General features: G+C 37.7%; 2 protein-coding genes across 2 annotated transcripts; both read left to right on the plus strand.

Moving 5' to 3' along the window:
- Positions 1-7,105: 7,105 nt before the first annotated feature.
- Positions 7,106-11,651, plus strand: LOC118818384 (extracellular calcium-sensing receptor-like). The gene is made up of 6 exons (XM_036585637.1): positions 7,106-7,311; positions 7,487-7,787; positions 7,944-8,720; positions 9,468-9,692; positions 10,498-10,621; positions 10,738-11,651. Exons 1-6 carry the CDS (start codon positions 7,118-7,120, stop codon positions 11,649-11,651), a joined length of 2,535 nt encoding a protein of 844 aa, XP_036441530.1. The 5' UTR covers positions 7,106-7,117.
- Positions 11,652-13,249: 1,598 nt separating this feature from the next.
- LOC118818526 (extracellular calcium-sensing receptor-like) lies at positions 13,250-17,516 on the plus strand. Its single transcript, XM_036585773.1, is given in 8 exon segments — positions 13,250-13,287; positions 13,419-13,595; positions 13,746-14,043; positions 14,209-14,985; positions 15,444-15,668; positions 16,345-16,468; positions 16,548-17,281; positions 17,283-17,516. Coding segments are annotated over 8 exon segments (2,607 nt in total).
- Positions 17,517-22,823: the final 5,307 nt, after the last annotated feature.

The raw sequence follows: 22,823 nt of genomic DNA on the forward strand, positions 1-22,823 counted from the left end.
AGGAGCTGTAATTGATATGGCAAGGGCTACACTGAGTCTGGCGTGGAGGCGAGGAGATAAGCATGTGAAATCCACCTGCAGCGTCGAGGCATCAAGGTCTTCGTCCCCTTTGAGGGAAACTTTTGACAATAGAGGGACTGAACAAGCAGTGGCTAGAGCCTTCGGCTGGGGGTGGGCACACTGCCAGGTCAAGGGAACCGCCACTTTTTGTGGGTGAAGCCTCTTGCACTAGATAAATTGAACATGTAGTGCTGGAGCTTTTGGTCAAATCCCCAAAGGGTCATGGGTGGTACACATGAGCAGTCGACAGCACAATGGTCCGTGGACAGATTTTGTGCAGCTCCACCCTCACTGAGTCCCATTGGTAAAGAAAGAGAGCCCTGAATATAAAGGAAATGGCAGTGGCGAGGCTTATTGAGTTGTCAAGTAGCCCTTGGGTAGCCCCGGTGGTCCTAGCAAAGAAAAAGGATGGAAGGTAATGGTTTTGCGTGGACTACTGATTGCTGAATGCTGTAATTAAACCTGACTTATAACCATGTCTGCGATGATGCCTTGGACTGGCTTGTCGGGACCACATGGTTCAATTCTCTGCACTTGTGGATTGTGGATTGGCAGGTGGCACTCAGTTCAGATGCCAGAGAAAAGATGATGTTCATGCTGGGCACCTGTTAGTGGCATTTTATGGTAATAGCCTTCGGTCTCTGAAATGCACTGGCTACATTCGAGCCACTCATGAAACACATGCTTGCCAGCATTACCAAGGATTGGTGCTTTGCCTGTCTCAATGATGTGCTAGACTTAAGGTAGTAATTCATTTAAGGTAGCCTGAGATTTAAGGTGGCAGTGGATTTAATGTATGAGTAACTTTAATGTGGCAGTGAATATAAAACAGCAATAGATTTGAGGTTGCAAGAGATTTAAGGTGGCAGTGGATTTAAGGCACCAGTGCGTTTATTAATATAGCAACCACAAAGCAACATCTTAGCAACAACCTGGCTAGCAAGCATCTAGCAACACCTTACCAATGACCTTGGATATTATAGCAACTGCATAGCAACATTTAAACAACACTTTAGCAACCATCAACAGTGTTCCAAAATTTTTATATTTTAACATGCTTAGCTGTTTTTTTTTTCTCAATCCAACTTAAAGTTCGTTCACAAACTTTCCTTGTCTGGTTATTAAGTTGTCTTGAAAAAGCCAACTAACTGTTCTTTGTAATCTTCTCATTGTTATTATTCTATGATCAAAAATGAAACATTTTTTTCTTCTACAGTCTTTGACGTAGAACCATGAAACATAGCAGGATCATAGGTCCCATAACTGAATAGTGTGCTTTCTAAGCGATCTGACATAAATGGCCAATTTCTTTCCCACTGGGAATAAATTGTGGAATGTTCAGGCCATTCAAATATAACTCAGTGATGTCACAATGCACATCTCTCACACAGACACTCATACACAGTACACACAGACTGACACACAGCCTCATGCACAGCAATATCAACACAAATAAGGAATTTAGGATGACACTGAATTTAAGGTAGCACTAAATTTAAGGTGGTAGTGAATTTAAGATGGAACCGTATTTAAGATAAGTAAATTTAAGGTGGCAGTAAATTTAGGATGGCAATAAATTTAAGGTAGCAGTAAATTTAAGGTAGTAGTAAAGCAAATCTAAGATGGCATTGAATTTAAAGTGAAAGTGAATTTAAGGTGGCAATGAAAATAAGGTGGCAGTGAATGTAAAGTGAAAGTAAACTTAAGGTGGCATTGAGTTTAAGGTGGCAATGAAAATAAGGTGGCAGTGAATTTAAGATGGCATTGAATTTAAGGTAGTATTGAGGTTAAGGTGACAATGAATTTAAGGTGGCAGTGAATTTAAAGTGGTAATGGATTAAAGGTACTAGAATATTTAAGGTAGCAGTGAATTTAAGGTGGCAGTAAATTTAAAGTGGCACTAGATTTAATGTATCAGTAAATATAAGATGGAAGTGAATTTAAGGTGGCATTGAATTTAAGGTGGCAGTGAATTTAGGGTATCAGTCAATTTAAGGTGGCAGTGAATATAAAGTGGCAGTGGATTTAAGGTGTCAGTAATTTTAAGGTGGCAGTGTGTGTAAGGTATCAGTAAATTTAAGGTTGCAGTGAATTTAACATATCAGTACATTTAAGGTGGCAGTCAATTTAAGATGACAGTCAGTTTAAGGTGGCAGTTTAAGGTGACACCTAGCAACACATTATCATCCACCTTGAATACTATAACAAACGCCTAGCGAAATTTAAACATCAACAGTGTTCTACCATTTCAACCTTTTAACACAATTAGCTGACTTTTTTAAGCTAACTTAAAGTTTGTTCACCAGCTTTCCCTTTCTAGTCACGATGGCTTAAACAAGTGTTATTCAAAATCTTCTTGTTTTTGTTCTTATCATTATTCTACACTCAAAAAAAAAGGTTTCTTATCCTGCAGTTTTCAAACTAGAACCAAGAAACTTTGTAGGATCAGAGGACGTATACTCAGTTAGGTTGGTTGTGCTTTTCTAATAGATCTGATGTACAGTTTGTCAAACAATTGTTGAAAGATTATATTATTTTCCATAGAACATGAATAGCAGAATGTTTGGGATAATCAAACTAACTGACACAAGTAATGTCACAATGCACATCTCTCGCACAGACACTCATACACAGTAAACACAGACTCACATACTTACAGCCTAATGCACAGCAATAACAGCAAAATTATTGAAGTTAGCACTGAAATAAAGGTGGCACTGCATTTAAGGTGGCGCTGAATTTAAAGTAGCACTGATTTTAAGGTGGAAGAGAGTTCAAGGTTTCAGTAAATTTATGGTGGCAGTAAATTTAAGGTAGGACTGAATTTAAGGTGGCACTGCATTTAAGGTAGCATTGCATTAAGGTAGCACTGAATTCAAAGTAGCACTGGTCTTGCAGTGGCAGTGAATTTAAGTTTTCAGTAAATTTAAGGTGGTGAATTTAAAGTGGTAGTAGATTTATGGTAGCACTGAATTTAAGATGCCAGTAAATTTAATGTGGCACTAAATTTAAGGTAGCAATGAGTGTAAGGTTGCAGTTAATTTATGGTGACAGTAAATTTAAGGTAACAGTAAATTCAAGGTAGAAATTAATTTATGGTGGTAATGAATTTAAAATGGTACTGAATTTAAGATGGAACTGCATTTAAGGTAGCACTGAATTTAAGGTGGTAGTGAATTTATGATATCAGTAAATTTAAGGTGTTGCTGAATGTATGATGACCGAATTTTAGGTGGTAGTAAATTTAATATAGCGCTGAATTTAAGGTGGCACTGAATTTAAGGTGGAATTCCATTTAATGTAGGACTATATTTAAGGTGGCAGGGAATTTAAAGTGTCAGGAGATTGAAGGTAGCCCTGAATTTATGGTGGCAAGAAACTTAAGGTGACATTAAATTAAAGGTTGCAGCGAAGCTTAGTTGGTAATAAATTTAAGGTGGAAGTGAATTTAAGGTGGCACTAAATTTAATAAGGCATTAAATTGAAGGTGGTAGTGATTTAAAGATGGCAGTTTAAAGTAGCATCTAACAACACATTACCAACCACATTGGATACCATAGCATACACACGCACACACACACACTTTCAAAGCCGCTATTCCTTCTGGGCCATGGGGTGGTTGTGGGGGCTATAGCCTATCCTAGCAGTCTTTGAGTGGAATGCAGGAGACACCCTGGACAGGTTGCCAGTCCATCGCAGGGAGCAAATGCATAGCAATATCTGAACAACACTTTAGCAAGCATCAAAAGTCTTCCAAAATTTTAACAAGTTAATGTAAATTAAACTTTCCCTTTGTAGTTAGTATTTTTATTCTATGCTCAAAAAATAAAATGTTTCTTCTGCAGTTTTCAAGCTACAGCCATGATACTTTGCAGGATTGTAGCAACTATTTCCAATTAAGTTTCTTTTACTTTTCTGAGTGATTGGACATATGATTTTTGTAAAACAATCGTTCAAAGACAATATTATTTCCCATGCAAAATGAATGGTGTAATGTTCAGGACATTCAAGTCTAACTGACCCAAGTGATATCACAATCTACAATCATACACAGTACACACAGACTCACACACAGCCTAATGAACAGCAATAACAGCAATTTCACATGCCACTGAATATAAGGTAGCACTGAATTTAAGATAGCACTGCATTTAAGGTGGGATTGCATTTAAGGTAGCACTGAATTGAAAGTGGCAGTTAATGTAAGGTATCAGTAAATTTAAGGTGACATAATTTGAGGGGAAACTGCATTTAGGGTAGCAATGAATTTAAAGTGACACTGAATTTAAATTGGAACTGCATTTAAGGTAGCACAAAATTTTAAGTTGTGCACTTAAGTTATCAGCAAATTAAAGGTGGCAGTGAATTTAAGGTATCACTGGATTTGCGGTGGCAGTGTATTTATGGTATCAGTAAATTTAAGTTGGCACTGATTGTAAGGTGGCAGTGTATTTAAGGTATCCATTAGTTTAAAGTGACAGTGTATTTAATGTATCAGTTTTATTTTAGTTATGATTACAGTTCAGGTGGCATTAAATTTAGGGGTGGCAGTAGAAGTCCCAGTTTAAGGTAGCACCTTACAACACCTTAACTCCACTTTACAAAGTTATTAGTACTATTCTACATTCAAAAATTAAAATGTTTCTCATCACACAGTTTTTAAGCTAGAGCCACTTTGCAGGATCATATGACCTACGCCTGATTAGGTTGCTTTTGCTTTTGTAAGTGATCTGACATACGGTTTTCCAAAAATGATCATTCAAAGATAGTATTTTTTCCAAAAGGATATGAATGGAATATGGTGGAATGTTTGGGGCATTCAAGGCTAAGTGATGTCAAAATGCACATCTCTTAAAATAATACTCATACACAGTACACTCAGACTCACACTTACAGCCTAAGGCAGTATCAGCACTAATAAGGAATATAAGGTGGCATTGCTTTTAAAGTAGCACTGAGTTCAAGGTGGCACTGCATTTAAAGTACCAATGAATTTAAGGTAGCAGTGAATTTATGGTCTCAATAAATGTAAGGTGGCATTGAATTTAAGGTATCAGTGGCATTAAAGGAGCAGTGGTTTCAAGGTAGCAGTGTATTTAAAGTGGCATTGAATTTAAGGTATGAATAAATTTAAGGAATCAGTAAGTTTACAGTGGCAGTGAATTGAAGGTGTCTGTAAACTGAAGGTGATAGATGGCAGTAAATTTAAGATGGTGGCGAATTTAAGGTAACAATGGCTTTAAAGTTGCTGTTGATGTAAGATATCAGTTGATCTAAGGGATCAGTGCATTTAGTAGCATAGCAACCACCTTACAACACATTAGTAACAACCTGGGACATCATACCAACTGACTAACAGAATCTAACAACACTTTAGCAACCATCAAAAGTGTTCTACCAGTTTAATGTTTTAAAATAATTAGATGGCTTTTTTAAGCCAACTTAAAGTTTGCGCACAAACTTTCCCTTTCTAGTTATTGTTCTATACTCAAAATATAAAATGTTCCTCATCCTGCAGTTTTTGAGGTAGAACATCGAAACTTTGCATCCGCTTTACAGTTTTTGTAAAACAGTCATTCAAAAACATTTTTTTTTTTTCACATAGGAAATGAATAGTGGAATGTTTGAGTTATTCAGTCTAACTTCCTCAAGTGATGTCACAATGCAAATCTCTCACATAGACATTGATACATCGTAGACACATGTACAGCCTAATGCACAGCAATAACAGCACAAATAATGTATTTAAGGTGGCACTGGATTTAAAGTGGCAGTAATTTTAAGGTGGCAGTGAATTTAAGGTATACGTAAATTTAAAGTGACAGTGAATTTAGGGTGTTAGTGGATTTAAAGTAGCATTAAATTTACAATGGCACTGGGTTTAAGGTAGCAGTAGAATTGAGGTAGCATTGGTTTTTAAGGGAGCAGTGGAATTAAGGTAGCAATGAATTTTTTTAGCCTGAGATTTAAAGTGGAAATGTGACAGAGAATTTCAGGGAGAACTGCATTTAAAGTAGCAATACATTTAAGGTGGCACTGAATTTAAAGTAAAATTGCATTTTAAGGTAGCAATGAATTTAAGGTATCAGTGCATTTAAGATATCAGTAAATTTAAGATGGTAATGAATTTAAGGTACAATGGATTTAAGGTAGCATTGAATTTGAGATGGCTGTGGCTTTAGGGTATCGGTAAATTTAAGGTGTCAGTTTAAGGTGACAGGGTATTTAATGTGTCATTGAATTTAGGGTGGCAGTGGATTTAAGGTACCATTGAATTTAAGGGTGCAGTGGATTTTAAGGTACCACTGTATTTAAGATACTGCTGGATTTAAGGTATTAGTGTATTTATGGTAGCAGTGGATTAAAGGTACCAGTGAATTTAAGTTAGCACTGGTTTTAAGGTATCAGTGGATTTAAGGTAAAAATGAGTTTAATAGCACAGCAACCACCTAGCAATACTTTTCCAATCACCTCGGATACAATAGCAACGACAGCATCATCTAAGCAAAACTTTAGCAACCATCAGCAGTCTACCACCATTTTAACGTATTAACATAATTAGCTGGCTTTCTCAAGCCATCTTCAAGCTCATTCACAAACTTTCCCTTTCTAGTTTCATAATGTTTTATTTACTGAAATATTTCATGTTCGTCTCAAACGGCTTTTCATAGGTTTGTAGTGGGCAAAAACAATGTTTAGTGTGAAATGTTGTGGTTACAGTGGCGCTGGATCACAACAAAAGACTTGTGCAAAAAACCCAAAGTCTGAATTGCTAATGACTGAGACGCCCCTGTTAAGAGCAAACCTTGTGTGCTTATTTTCTGAAGATGATGAGGCGTGAAAGTGTTTTAGCTCAGCTTAATACACAAACGCAAAAGCAATGTCCAGCATTCTAATTACTATTGAAGACATAACCACGCCCCCTGAATCCAAGCTTAAACCCACAGGGCATCTTAAGAAGGTGGCTATTTAAAGTCAGACACCCTGACCTTCAGAGGGCTGTGGAGCTGTCGAGCATACCATGCAGCTCACTTTCAGGCTGACGACATTTGTGTCAATGCTGTGGATAGCTGGGCTCAGTCCAGCAGCTGGTAAAGCGGTCAGCTGCAGGCTGTGGGCTGAGCCTCAGATGCCTGTTTTTTCTATGAATGGAGATTTTATAATCGGAGGGATTATTTCTATTCATTTCTATACGAGTTCAGAGCAGAACACCTACACCAGACAGCCACTGCAGCCACAGTGCTCTGGGAGGTCTGTCTGTGAGTGTGGAATGAACAGTGTAGGGAGCGTCACAGAGAAATAATAACAATTAAATTGTCACTATTTTTGTCAGTCATGCGCTACTTATTGAGCTACCGATGTCTGAAAAAAATTTTTAGAAATCACTAATTTTGTGTAAATGTCTGTTTATTATGTTTCTGAACAGTATTAATTTCAGTGAGTTGCGCTCTGCTCGTGCCATGGAGTTCACCATCCACGAGATCAACAACAGAACAGATCTCCTGCCGGGAATCACGTTAGGATACCAGATACACGACTCGTGCACTGCAATACCGATGACAATCAAAGCTGCTTTTCAGTTGGCCAATGGCATGGAACCATTTTTCAATGATACTGATTCCTGCTCAAAATCTGCATCCGCCGCTGTTCCTGCTCTCATAGGAGACTCTGCTTCCACTCTCTCGATTAGCATAGCCAGGATGATGGGACTTTTGGGAATTCCACAGGTGATTATGAACTGCATCAAATGGTGCAAAATTAAAAAAAAAGGACAGTTTGCTATATGGGTTTAGTAATTATTTCATGCCACATAAATAAGCACTAGAATTTACTCAGGATGTTTCAAACAACGTGTCTTTCTTTTTTTCTTTACGTAATATCAGGTGAGTCACTACGCAACTTGCGCATGTCTGAGCGATAAGCGTCAGTATCCTGTCTTCTTCAGGACCATACCAAGTGACCACCACCAAGCGGCCGCACTAGCAAGAATGGTCAAATATTTTGGCTGGACATGGATTGGGGCAGTGCGCAGCGACTCCGACTATGGAAATAATGGAATGGCGTCGTTTTTAAAGGCTGCGCAGGAGGAGGGCATCTGTGTGGAGTACTCCGAGGCCTTCTACAGGACAGATTCGCGCAGTAAACTGGAGAGAGTGGCGAACGTCATCCGCAGATCAACAGCCCGGGTAATAGTAGCGTTTCTTGCCACAACTGAAACGAGGTTACTGTTGGAGGAACTGGCGAGACAGCCGCCGCCTCCCCTTCAGTGGATCGGCAGCGAGACGTGGATCATAGAACCCGAATTTCTGCGCTTTAACATGTGCGCTGGGGCGATAGGATTTGGGGTCCCCAACTCAGTGATTCCAGGTCTTCGTGAGTTTCTTCTGGATCTCTCTCCAGAACAAGCACTGAAATCACCTCTGCTGACGGAGTTTTGGGAGCGCTCGTTCAGTTGTAGCCTAAAAGGCTCCTCAGGGGGCGCGCGGGAATGTGACGGCAGCGAGGATATCCGCGCGCTGCAGAACCCATATACAGACACGTCTCAGCTGCGCATCACTAATTTGGTGTACAAAGCTACGTATGCCATAGCGCATGCCATCCACGGTGTTATCTGTAACGACACGCAGTGTGACAAGAGCGCTAAATTCACACCATGGCAGGTATAAAACTGCTACATTTAAAACAGCCCCCTAGTAATTGGAATGAACATTATTTTACTGTATGCATTATTCATGTTAATACATCTTTATTTATTTATTTATTTATTTATTTATTTAAATCACTAGCAGTTGATTTCTTAGAGTTAGTGTTTCTTCCTTATTTTTCCCTTACTGACGTTTTATATTTCTGTTTCACCACTAACAAAATGCTGGGATAAAATTTAAATAATAATTTATTTTTATGACAAATCGTTTATATTTTCACAATGACTTTGACAGACTATACTAGAAAACAAGTTGTTGCATTTGATACATACAGTTTAAACAGAAAAGAAACAAACTGTGACTACTCATAAAAAAAATAATTCTTCAGTATCTGTGAAGCCACTGTAATGATATTATTTTTTATCTAAAAAATGACTAAAATCACTTCCATAAACATTCAAAAAGAAAATTGATCATAGACTCTTTCACATAAATTTATGAATATACTTTTAAAAATCTGTGCTTTATTCTTATTTTGACATTATTTTCATGATTTCAAAATTGTATGACACCACTTTTCATCACAATGGTAGAATGGCCCATATAATCATTCGGAGTGTGTCACCATGTCAGTATTCCACAATAATGAGTTAATGTCTTTAATAATGCATTGAGACAGTTGATCAGAGTTCATATTTTAAAATCCCAGTTCGGTTCAAAGTTTTTTTTTGTTTTTTTTTTTAAATATATGTGCCACTGCAGATACTCAACCAGCTCAAGAGAGTGAACTTCATTACAAAGAATGGCTATCAGGTCTCATTTGATTCCAGTGGTGATCCTGTGGCCATTTATGAGCTCATAAACTGGCAGGTTAAGAAAGACGGTGGTTTGGATTTCGTGATGGTGGGCCAGTATGACGCCTCCAAACCAAGGGGCCAGGAGTTCATTATGACCAGAGCTATCAGCTGGATGGGGGGACAGACTGAGGTACAGTATAACACTTTCAGTAGTATTTGACCTTCATTGTAAACCTGGAAAAGTAAGTAAAACTCAAAATAATTAAGGCAATTGTTAATTGTTTGACTTGACTAGCTTCAAGAAGGTTTATAAAAAGGCATCTTTCATTTTTTCACTGCACCAAATAAGTCATTATAGTTTAAACCTTAGAGAAATTAAATGAGTCTATTACCACCAACTCATAAGAAAAAAACATTTTAACAATGGAGAAACAAGGGAAAACAATACATTAAGTTACTAATGTTAAATTAAATTCTGTGCTATTTTGTAAATGTAACTAATGGAAACACTAAAAAACAGGAACTGTGGAAACAAAGAACTGTGAGATGCTACTTACATAACAAACAATAGATACCAGTAATACACCTCCAAACCTAAACTTTATCCTGAGGAAAATAGGGAATAACCTCTACTTTATTTGACAATACTTGAAGAGACATTCGAAAGTTAGAGCTAATTAAAAGAAATGAGCAACTGCTTAACATGCTTTCAAATGTCAATTAATTATTTTATTTAATAAGACTCCAAATACAACTTTTCTAAATCAAAATATGCCAATTTCACAATTATAAAAAAAGAAAAAGTAAACACACTGTATGTTTATTTTAGCTAAACTCTTGAATATATTTTACATTGTCATCACTCAGTCCAATAAAATTCAAATAGGTTAAAAGTTTTGACCCAAACTTTCAGCTGTGCAAAACATTATGACACTCAGATATTTTTTTTTTATTTATTAACTATAAATGATTTGTGCTTGTCTAATGTCTTTCAGGTGCCAAGATCTGTGTGCAGTGAGAGCTGTCCTCCAGGAACCAGGAAGGCTGTGCAGAAAGGAAAGCCAGTCTGCTGCTATGACTGTATACCATGTGCAGAAGGAGAGATCAGTAACAGGACAGGTTGTGTTTCACAATGCAGTGGGCAGTTTTGCTGGGAACAGTCATAGTTTTGTAGTTTCCATTCCCTTGTGTTTCTTTCAAATAAAAGATTCTGAATATGCTTTTTAATATCTTAGACTCTTTGGACTGTATGCGCTGTCCTCCTGAGTTCTGGCCCAACATCCATCGAGGCAGCTGCCTCCCCAAGCCTGTGGAGTTCCTGTCCTGGTACGACACTCTGAGCATCATCCTGACAGTGTTCTCCATCACTGGGGCCTTCATAGCTGTATGTGTGACTGCTGTTTTCTACAAACACAGAACTTCTCCCATCGTCCGAGCCAACAACTCAGAGCTGAGCTTCCTGCTGCTCTTCTCACTGACTCTGTGTTTCCTCTGCTCACTTACTTTCATTGGTCGGCCCTCTGAGTGGTCCTGTATGCTGCGCCATACAGCGTTTGGGATCACCTTCGTCCTCTGTATCTCCTGTGTTCTGGGGAAAACAATAGTGGTGTTAATGGCCTTCAGAGCTACACTTCCAGGCAGTGATGTCATGAAATGGTTTGGGCCTCCACAGCAGAGACTCAGTGTTCTCGCCTTCACCCTCATACAGGTCCTTATTTGTGTTCTTTGGTTGACAATATCTCCTCCTCTCCCCTTCAAAAATCTAAATCAATACAAGGAAAAAATAATACTGGAATGTGCATTAGGATCAGCTGTAGGTTTTTGGGCTGTGCTGGGTTATATAGGATTTCTGGCTCTTTTGTGTTTTATTTTGGCTTTTCTAGCACGGAAGCTGCCTGATAACTTTAATGAAGCCAAGTTCATCACATTCAGCATGCTCATATTCTGTGCAGTCTGGATTACCTTTATCCCAGCGTATGTCAGCTCTCCTGGAAGGTTCACTGTAGCTGTAGAGATATTTGCTATTCTGGCCTCAAGCTTTGGTTTGATCACTTGTATTTTTGCTCCCAAGTGTTTCATAATCATGTTTAGGCCAGAGCAGAATACCAAGAAACACCTCATGGGTAAAGTGCCCTCTAAGTCTCTTTGAGACTCTCACACAGATTGCATATGTATCATTATGGATTGGCGCCTATATAAAACCTGCTAATTTATGGTTAGTTTTATATTTATATAGCAACTTTACCAACATATATATTTAATTAATCTGTATTTTGTGGTGTAATATGTTAATATAAGTAATGTTGATGTCTCACGAAACCCTTGTATGTCCCTCTTTTGTTATTTGTCACCTTTTTACATACTTTGACACTGAAATAGAAATGATCTAATGTTCCTTGGAAAGAAATGCTACATAACTTCCACTACAATTTTTGAATGCTTATTTCCTTCTCCTGCAAAATCACCATTTTGGAGATACAACGTTTCTTTATGTCAGTGACGATTAGCAAGCTTTTCACACATACCATTTAAATGATAATAGATTTTAATGAATAAATTAAACTGAATTTTCCCTAAAATTTCCTTTCAGCACTTTAAGATAATAGTTCTATATCAAACTGCCATCATTATGATTATTGCTGTTTAGCCCAGGCGCAGACTGGCAACAAAAAGCAGCCTGGGAATTTACAGTCAGATGGCCTCACTTTCATACACCAAATTCGAACTTGCATATCATGTTTATCACTCAATGAATTTTTAAATTCGAGAAAAATACACAATCGGGTCATTTGTATTGTTTGTGTTTGGCTAATATGTAAAACGGCGAAAGTAATTTTCCAGTTCTTACTCCTCATGTTTATGTGTACAGACAAATCTCACTAATAGCCTGCTTTCATTATCTGATTTGTTTAAAACATTGCTGAACAGTCAGCAGTGTTTAAGCACAGAACTAAAATAGCACCAGCAGACTCTATCCACAGGAGCAGACTATATTCAGACTACATATTCACACAAAGTGCACTATATTTATGGTAAACTAAATTCACATGAAGAACACTATATAAACTATTACACAATGAATGTTTCTTTCACACTATATTACACAAAGCACACTATATTCACAAGGTATATTGTTTATGGTTTTCTTCTGAAGAGTATAGTATGAAATGTCGGGTATCTGACATCCTACCATGAATAGTGAGTGAGAACATGACAGGCTGGAACAGGTTCTGGAAAAGTGCACACAGATCTCCCTGGCATCAGGTAGCTGGTTGGTTACTCATTATGGATGTTTTACTCTTGCTGTCGATTTGTTTTCTCTGGTTTAGGTCACCAGCACACACCCCTACCCACAAACAGTATTTTGTGAAAAAGATATTTCACTAAACTTTTAAATATTTAGATATTTTAAAGAATTATTTGTGCACAGTATTTATATAAATAATTAGTGACATTTCTGTATTCATTTATAAATTATAAATTAAATTAGACAAACCGTACTGTGGTTATTGTGGCGCTGGATATCACCAAATGAAATGTGGTACAATTCAAAGTGTGAAACACAGATAACTGACACAAGGATTTGTTCAGAGCAAACGGACTTGAGAGCATATTTCCTGGAGATGATGATGAGGTCTGCAGTTATGTCAGCTCAACTTCTTTATGCATTTTTAATGACATCATTCAGTACACCAGAGACACACAAATACAATAGTGATGTCCATGATTGTAAATAGTATCAAAGACATGACGACGCCTCCTGAGTCCGAGATCACACCCACAGGGCAGCATTACAAGGTGTGTATTTAAATGCAGTCACCCTGGTCTTTAGAGGGCTGGGAACTACCAAGCATGTCATGCAGCTCACTTCAAGTTTGATGACATTTGTGTCTTTGCTGTTGATAACTGGTCTCAGTCCAGCAGCTTGTGAAGCTGACCCAGTCAGCTGCAGGCTGTGGGCTGAGCCTCAGATGCCTGGTCTGTCTATGAATGGAGACTTTATAATCGGAGGAATTTTTTCTATTCATTTCTACATGAGTTCAGATCAGAACAGCTACACCAGACAGCCACTGCAGCCACAGTGCTCTGGGAGGTCTGTCTGTGAGTGTGGAGTGAGCAGTGTAGGGAGAATTACAGAGAAATTAAATTGTCATTTTTTGTAGTTATGCGCTACTTATTGAGTTAGTGGTGTATCAAAATATTTGGTAAAATAAACTCTAATTTTGTGTAAATGTTTTGACAGTATGAATTTCAGGGAGCTGCGCATCGCCCGTGCCATGGAGTTCGCCATCCACGAGATCAACAACAGAACAGATCTCCTGCCGGGAATCACGTTAGGATACCAGATACACGACTCGTGCGCTGCTGTACCGATGGCCGTCAAAGTTGCATTTCAGTTTACTAACGGCATGGAACCATTTTACAACGATACTGGCTCCTGTTCAAAATCTCCAGGCGCTGTTCCTGCTCTCGTGGGAGATTCTGTTTCCACCACATCAATGAGTATGGCCAGAATGCTGGGTCTTTTTGGAATTCCACAGGTAACTGTTTTCTGCACCAAATCGTGCAAAAAAAAGTAGTTTGTTTTCATTTGTGTTTAGTCATAACTGAAGGACCATATAATGCTGGACCTATACATAAGCGCTGGAGTTCAAACATGCTTTTCAAGTAAGGCTTCTTTTTCCTTTTCTTGCACTGAATAACAGGTGAGTCACTACGCAACCTGCGCATGTCTGAGCGATAAGCGTCAGTATCCTGCCTTCGTCAGGACCGTGCCTAGTGACCACCACCAAGCGGCCGCACTTGCAAAAATAGTCAAGCACTTTGGCTGGACATGGATTGGGGCAGTGCGCAGCGACACAGACTATGGAAATTATGGAATGGCGTCGTTTCTAAAGGCTGCGCAGGAGGAGGGCATCTGTGTGGAGTACTCCGAGTCCTACTACAGAACAGATCCGCGCAGTAAACTGGAGAGAGTGGCAAACGTCATCCGCAGATCAACAGCCCGGGTAATAGTAGCGTTTGTTCAATCAGGGGAAATGAGGTTTCTGTTGGAGGAACTTGTAAGACAGCCGCCGCCTCCCCTTCAGTGGATCGGCAGCGAAACGTGGATCATAGAACCAGAGTTTCTGCGCTTTAACATGTGCGCTGGGGCGATAGGATTTGGGGTCCCCCGCTCAGTGATTCCAGGTCTTCGTGAGTTTCTTCTGGATCTCTCTCCAGAACAAGCACTGAAATCGCCTCTGCTAACGGAGCTTTGGGAGAGCTCGTTCAGCTGTAGCCTAAAAGGCTCCTCAGGGGGCACGCGGGAATGTGACGGCAGTGAAGATATCCGCGCGCTGCAGAACTCATATACAGACACGTCGCAGCTGCGATTCACTATCATGGCGTACAAAGCTACGTATGCCATAGCGCATGCCATCCACGGTGTTATCTGTAATGACACGCAGTGCGACAAGAGCGCTAAATTCACACCATGGCAGGTATAAAACATCTTGTAAAACAAATGTAAAACATCTTTTAAATGTATGTATACATTTAAAACGGTTCTTAGCTTACCATTTGTGTGGAATTAGCTGAATCTTATTGTACTAGAATGGTACATGTGTACATATATAAATATAAACGTTGCTATTTAGGTCAGGTCAGATCAGAATACGCTGTTATTTTACATGAATTTAAAACTCACTTATTGCTTTTGAGTAACAGCAATATTACAGTTTTGTTGCGATACGTGGCATCCGAGTATAAAACAGATTTCACTAAACGTAGACCTCTGAGAATTATTCAAAGTTGTGGGACATTTGTTACCGTAATGGTAAAATGGTCCACATGAGTCACCATGCCAGTATTCATCAATACTACATTCCTTTTCTTTAGTAACGCATTAGAAAAAGATAATCGGAGTTCACAGATTTTCAAATTTTATGTGCCATTGCAGATACTTGACCAGCTCAAGAGAGTGAACATCACTACAAAGAATGGTTTTCAGGTCTCATTTGATTCCACTGGTGATCCTGTGGCCATTTATGAGCTCATAAACTGGCAGGTTAACAAAGATGGTGGTTTGGATTTTGTGACTGTGGGCCACTATGACGCATCCAAACCAAGAGGCGAGGAGTTCAGTATGAGCAGAGCTATCAGCTGGGTGGGGAGACAGACTGAGGTACACTATGAACATTACAGTACTCTGACTGTAAACTCAGATAAGTTGAATTCAACATGAATAAGGCACTCAGTTGCATTACATGTTGACTAAATTGGCTTTAATAAGTTTTTAAAAAGGCAACTTTCATATAAGTAATTTTAAGTTCATAAGGTCAAAAGTTAAAAACTTTTAAGAAATACAGGTTAATGTTACTTACAAATATATATTTTATTTGCATAATATTCAAGGGACTGTGAAAAGCACAAAGACAACATGTTCTAACCTCAGTTGAACTTTATTTTATAATACCTGAAGAAAAATAGGGCTATATGACCTCATTAACAGAAATGAGCAAAACACTTAAAATGCTTTCTGTTTAATAATATGATGTCTACGTCAGACATGAAATTCTTTCAGGTATCTTTTATTTGTCAAGTTTGTTCATACTTTAAACTCAAAATACAATTCTAACAAGTTAAATATTACCTACTGACAAAACTTAATGAACATATGTAAAAGAAATCACATGCAATATGGTTACTTTAGTATAAATGTTGAAAATATATTACATTTTTTTTCATTTAATTCAGACATTTATTATTATTATTATTATTATTATTATTATTATTATTATTATTATTATTTTATTTTTTGGCAAGCAATGAATGATTTGTGTTTGTCTAATGTCTTTCAGGTACCAAAATCTGTGTGCAGTGAGAGCTGTTCTCCAGGGACCAGGAAGGCTGTGCAGAAAGGAAAGCCAGTCTGCTGCTATGACTGTTTACCATGTGCAGAAGGAGAGATCAGCAACAAGACAGGTAGTTCATTTTTTTTTTTTAATTCTCAGATGGCTTTTTCCAAATATAAGTTTGAAATTAAGGTTATTTTGTCTCTTAGACTCTCTTAACTGTGTGCGCTGCCCTTCTGAGTTCTGGCCCAACACCCAGCAAAACAGCTGCCTCCCCAAGCCTGTGGAGTTTTTGTCCTGGGACGACACTCTGAGCATCATCCTGACAGTGTTCTCCATCACTGGGGCCTTCATAGCTGTATGTGTGACTGCTGTCTTCTACAAACACAGAACGTCTCCCATCGTCCGAGCCAACAACTCAGAGCTGAGCTTCCTGCTGCTCTTTTCACTGACTCTGTCTTTTCTCTGTTCACTTACTTTCATTGGTCGGCCCTCTGAGTGGTCCTGTATGCTGCGCCACACAGCGTTTGGGATCACCTTCGTCCTCTGCATCTCCTGTGTTCTGGGTAAAACAATAGTGGTGTTAATGGCCTTCAGAGCTACACTTCCAGGCAGTAATGCCATGAAATGGTTTGGGCCTCCACAGCAGAGACTCAGTGTTCTCACCTTCACTCTCATACAGGTCCTTATTTGTGTTCTTTGGTTGACAATATCTCCTCCTTTTCCACTGAAAAATCTAAAGCAATACAAGGAAAGGATAATACTGGAATGTGAATTAGGTTCAGCTATAGGTTTCTGGGCTGTGCTGGGTTATATAGGATTTCTGGCTCTTTTGTGTTTTATTTTGGCTTTTCTAGCACGAAAGCTGCCTGATAACTTTAATGAAGCCAAGTTCATCACATTCAGCATGCTCATATTCTGTGCAGTCTGGATCACCTTTATTCCCAGCTTATGTCAGCTCTCCAGGAAAGTTCACTGTAGCTGTAGAGATATTTGCTATTCTGGCCTCAAGCTTTGGTTTGCTTCTTTGTATTTTTGCTCCCAAGTGTTTCATCATCATGTTTCGTCCAGAGCAGAATACCAAGAAACACCTTATGGGTAAAGTGCCCTCTGATTCCTTTTTGAGAATCTCGCGCAATTTGTATATGCAACTCTTCAGTTTATCACCTTGTATATAACGTGCTGATTCATGATTAGGTTTACATTTACATAGCAACTTTACTAAATCTTTTTTTTTTTTATTAAAGTGTATTTTATTTTGTAGTTTGTAAATATGTGTAATATTGCTGTCACACAAACGCCTCCATTTTTGTCATGTGTCAACTTTTTACATAATTTGAAACAAAAAATTAAATGATTTAAAACACTTGGAAAACAAGTCCCATTACAATATTAGAAAGCTTTTTCCTTCTCCTGTAAAGTTACCATTTTGGGCACACAACGTTTTGGTTCTACAGTGACCATAAGTAAGCTTTTTACATATACCACTGAAATGATAATAGATAGCTAGAAAGGGAAAGTTCATGAATGACTTTAAAGTTCACTTTGAAAAGCCAGTTAATTACGTGAAAACCTCAGAATTTCGGAAGAGTGTTAGTAGTTCCTGAACTGTTGTTTAGTTGTTGCTGTTGTATGCAAGGTGCTTGGTAAGGTGTTGCTAAATGCTTGGTATGGTGTCCCAAGTAGATGCTACGGTGTTGCTAGGTGGGTGCTATGCTAATAAATACACTGGTACCTTAAATTCACTGCTTTCTTAAATTCACTGCCACCTAAATCTCCTGCAACATTAAATCAATTGCTGTCATGAATCTATTACTACCTTAAATTCAATGCCACTTTAAATTCAGTGGAATTTGGTACTACTTCAAATTCATTGCTACCTTAAATCCAATTTCCCTTAAATTCCATGCCTCCTTAATTCCACTGCTACCTCAATTTCAGAGCCACCTTAAATTTACTGATACATTAAACCCACTACCACAATGAATCTTAGGCTACCTTAAATTAATTGCTAACTTAAGTCCACTGAAGAAGAAGAGTTTAAAACAAAAAAGCTAAACTCCTCTCTAAGAAGAGCACTAGTATACATGATAACTGGTTTGGTGAGTGTCAGTAATCCCCTCTCAAACTGTATCTCCAGTACACTCCATGTGCTTTCCAGGAGTCGGTGTCAGAGATGGGAAGAATTGCACTGTATAGGTTCTGGCTGTCCATGGTCCTTGATGGAGATATTAACAGATGAAATGTGGGTGGTGGTGGATCCTTGGTGATGTGTGAATGAGATCTGACGTTAGTTAATGGTCTTGGCAAAATGTTAAATTCACTGCCACTTTCAATTTAATGATACATTGATTTCACTGCCACATTAAATTCACTGCCACTTTAAATTTACTGATACCTTAAATGGACTGCTAACTTAATTTTTCTGTCACCTTAAATTTCATAATACGTTGAATCCAGCACCAACTTAAATTCACTTCCACCTTAAATTTATTGATAGCTGAAACCTAGTGCCACCTTAATTTTACCCATAAAATCCACTACCTCCTTGAAATCATTACCATCTTAAATTAACAGATATTATACAATCTTAAATTAACAGATATTGTACACCATCTTAAATTGCTGCTTACTTACATTCACTACCACCTTAAATCCATTAATACCTTAATGCCACTGCTACTTTAAATCCATTACCACCTTAAAATTTACTGATACCTCAAATTTACTGCCACCTGAAATCCACTGCCATCTTTAATTTACTGCCGCCTAAAAATCACTGCCACATTAAATCCAATGCCACATTAAATGTACTGTCACCTAAAATTCACTGCCACCTTAAATTTATTTCCACCTTAAATCCACTGGCCCCTCAAATCCACTCCCACCTCAAATGTACTGATACATTAAATCCAGTGCCACTTTAAATGTATTGTCACCATAAATTCACTGCCACCTTAAATTCAATGCCACCCTCAATTTGCTGCCACCTTAAATTTTACTGATACTTTAAATCCAGTGACACCTTAAATTCACTGCCAAATCAAATTTTCTGATACATCAAGTGCCATGTTAAATTCACTGCCATCTTAAATTTACTGTCCCCTTAAATTCTCTGCCACCTTAAATACACTGTCACTTTACATTCACTGCCACATTAAATTCACTGCCATCTAAAATCTACTGCCACCTTAAATTCACTGCCACACTAAATATACTGCCACCTTAAATATGTTGTTTGTGCTGTTATTGCTGTGCATTAGGCTACATGCCTGTAAGTCTGTGTGTACTGTTTAATAGCATCTGTGTGAGATGTGCATTGTGACATCAATTGTGGCAGTTAGAATTGACTGTCTCTAACATTCTGCTATTCATTTCCTGTGGGGAAAAAAAAATATAATCTTTGGACAATCATTTTACAAAAATACAATGTAAGTAGTATTTATTTATATTAAGTAGTAAAATAGTTCCTACGATCCAGCAAAGTTTTGTGGTTCTAGCTCGAAAACTGTTGGATGAGAAGCATTTAATGTTTTGACCATAGAATAATAATAATAATAATAATAATAATAATAATAATAATAATAATAATTGTGAACACATTTTAAGTTATCTTGATAAAGCCAGCTAATTATGTTATAACTTTAAAATGGTGGAAGACTGCTGTTGGTTGCTAAAGGTTTTTCTTAGCTGTTGTTAGGTAGTTGCCATGGTATCCAAGGTGGTTGGTAGGTCACAGCTATGCTATAAAATACACTGGTATGTCAAATTCCACTGCCGCCTTATTTTCACTGCCACCTTAAACTTTCTGCTATTTTAAATTCACTACTACCTTGAACACACTGACACCTTTAATCCAATACCTCCTGGAATTCACTGCCACCTTAAATTCATTGCCACCTGAATTCACTGCCAGCTTAATTCCACTGCCCTCTTCAAATTACTGTCATTTTAAATTTACTGCCACCATAAATTCCCTGTCACTTTAATTTGACTGTCACCTTAAATTGATTGCCACCTTAAATTCACTGCCACCGTAAATCCATTGTTTGTGCTGTTACTGCTGTGCATTAGGCTATATGCCTGTAAGTCTGTGTGTACAGTTTATTAGCATTTGTGTGAGATGTGCATTGTGCCATCACTTGTGGCAATTAGACATGAATGTCCCAAATATTCCACTGTTCATTTCCTATGTGACAACATATAATCTTTGAACAATCGTTTTGTGAAATCTGTACATCAGATGCTTAGAAACACACAAGCAATGTAATCAGGTATAGTTACTACGATGCTGCTTGTGGTTGCAGCTTGAAAACTGTGGGACAAGAAACGCTTTATTGTTTGACTGTACAATAAAGTACAGTCTTAAATTCACTGCCACCTTAAATCCAATGCTACCTTCAATTTTCTGCCACCATTAATTTACTTATGCTTGAAATCCACTGCCACTGTAAATTCATTGCTACCTTAAATTTACTTATATCTTAAATCCACTGCCACATTAAATTCATTGACACCTTAAATTCAGTGACAAATTTGCTGCCACATTAAATTCACTGTTACCTTAAATTTACAAATTCCTTAAATCCATTGACACCTTAAAGTCACTGGCACCATTAATTTACTGATGCTTGAAATCCACCGGCACTGTAAATTCACTGCCACCTTGAAATTACTAATATGTTAAATCCACTGCCACATTCAATTCACTGCCATCTTCAATTAACTGGCACCTAAATTCCACTGTCACCTAAATTCACTGCCAACTTAAATCCACTGCCCTCTTGGATTTTCTATCATTTAAAATGTACTGCCTCCTTAAATATACTCAGGCCTTAAATTCACTGCCACCTTAAATTTACTGATACCTTAAATTCATTGTCACCTTAGATTCACTGTACCGTAAATTCATTGTCACCTTAAATTCACTGTACCTTGAATCTACTACCACCATAAATTCACTGCCACCTTAAATCCATTATTTGTGATGCTACTGCTGTGAATTAGGCTGTGTACCTGTAAAACTGTGTGTACCATGTATTAGCATCTGTGTGAGAGACGCATTGTGAAATCACTTGTGACAGACAGTTAGACAGTTAGCAATGTAGTAAAGTAAAGGTCCAACAATCCTGCAAAGTTTTGTGTTTTTAGCTCAAAAACTGTGGGACAAGAAACACTTTTGTTGAGCATTTAGGGTGGGAGTAATTATTACTACCACCTTAAAGTCAATGACACCTTAACTGTAATCATAACTTAAGTTCAATGCCACCTCTAATTTACTGATACCATAAATACACTGCCACTTTAAATTCAGTGCTACCTTAAACTCATTTCCACCTTAAGTTCTGTGCTTCCTTAAATTCACTGACACCTTAAATTCAGTGCTACCCTAAATTCATTTCCACCTTAATTTCAGTGCTTCCTTAAATTCACTGCCACCTTAAATTTAATGCCACATTTAATTCACTGCCACCCTAAATTTAATCCCACCTTAAGTGTACTGTCATGTTAAATTCATTGTCAGCTAAAATCTACTGATAGCTTAAATTTATTGCCACCTTCAATTCAGTGCTAGCTTTAATCTATTGCCACTTTAAGTTCAGTGCTACCTTAATTTTCCTGTCACCTTAAATTTACTCATGTGTTTAGTTCACTGCCACCTTACATTTACTGATACATTACATTCATTGCCACCTTAAATTTAATGCTACCTTAAATGTTCTGCCTCCTTAAACTTGCTGCCTCCTTAAATTTTCTGATACATTGAATTCACTGCCACTTCGAATTCAGTGCTACCTTAAATGCAGTGCCACCTTAAATTCAGTGGAACCTTAAATGCAATGTCGCCCTAAATTCAGTGCTACCTAAAAAACAGTGCCATCTTAAGTCCATTATTTGTGTTGTTGGTACTGTGTATAAGTAAGTGTCTGTGTGATAAATGTGCCTTGTGACATCACATGTGTCAGTTGATTTAAATGTCATTTCATCATTCATTTCCTGGGGAAAAGAAATCGTCTTTGAAAAATTGTTTTACAAAAGCCATGTGTGTTATTGCTTAGAAATGCAAAAGCAACCTAAATGGGTACAGGTCCTACATTCTTAATAAGTTCTGTCGTTCTAGCTCAAAAACTGTGGGATGAGAAACATTTTATGTTTTGAGCGCTGTATAATAATAAGAAAATTACGAAGAACGGTAAGTGGGCTTTTTCAAACCAAAAAAACAAAAAACAAATAATAATGATAATAATAATAATAATAATAATAATAATAATAATAATAATAAGAAGAAGAAGAAGAAGAAGAAGAATGTGTAGAAGAACCAGAAAAAGAAGATAACATAAAGAGGAAAAACATTACGAAGAATAGTAAGCTAAATGATACATTAAAAACAGGGCAACCTTAAATTGCTTGTCAGCTTAAATTTGCTGCAACCTTAAATTTACTGCCTTGTTACATTCACTGATACCTTAACTTCATTTCTACCT

This window comes from Colossoma macropomum, unplaced genomic scaffold, assembly GCF_904425465.1.
Source record: "Colossoma macropomum unplaced genomic scaffold, Colossoma_macropomum, whole genome shotgun sequence".
NCBI classification, from domain to species: Eukaryota; Metazoa; Chordata; class Actinopteri; order Characiformes; family Serrasalmidae; genus Colossoma; species Colossoma macropomum.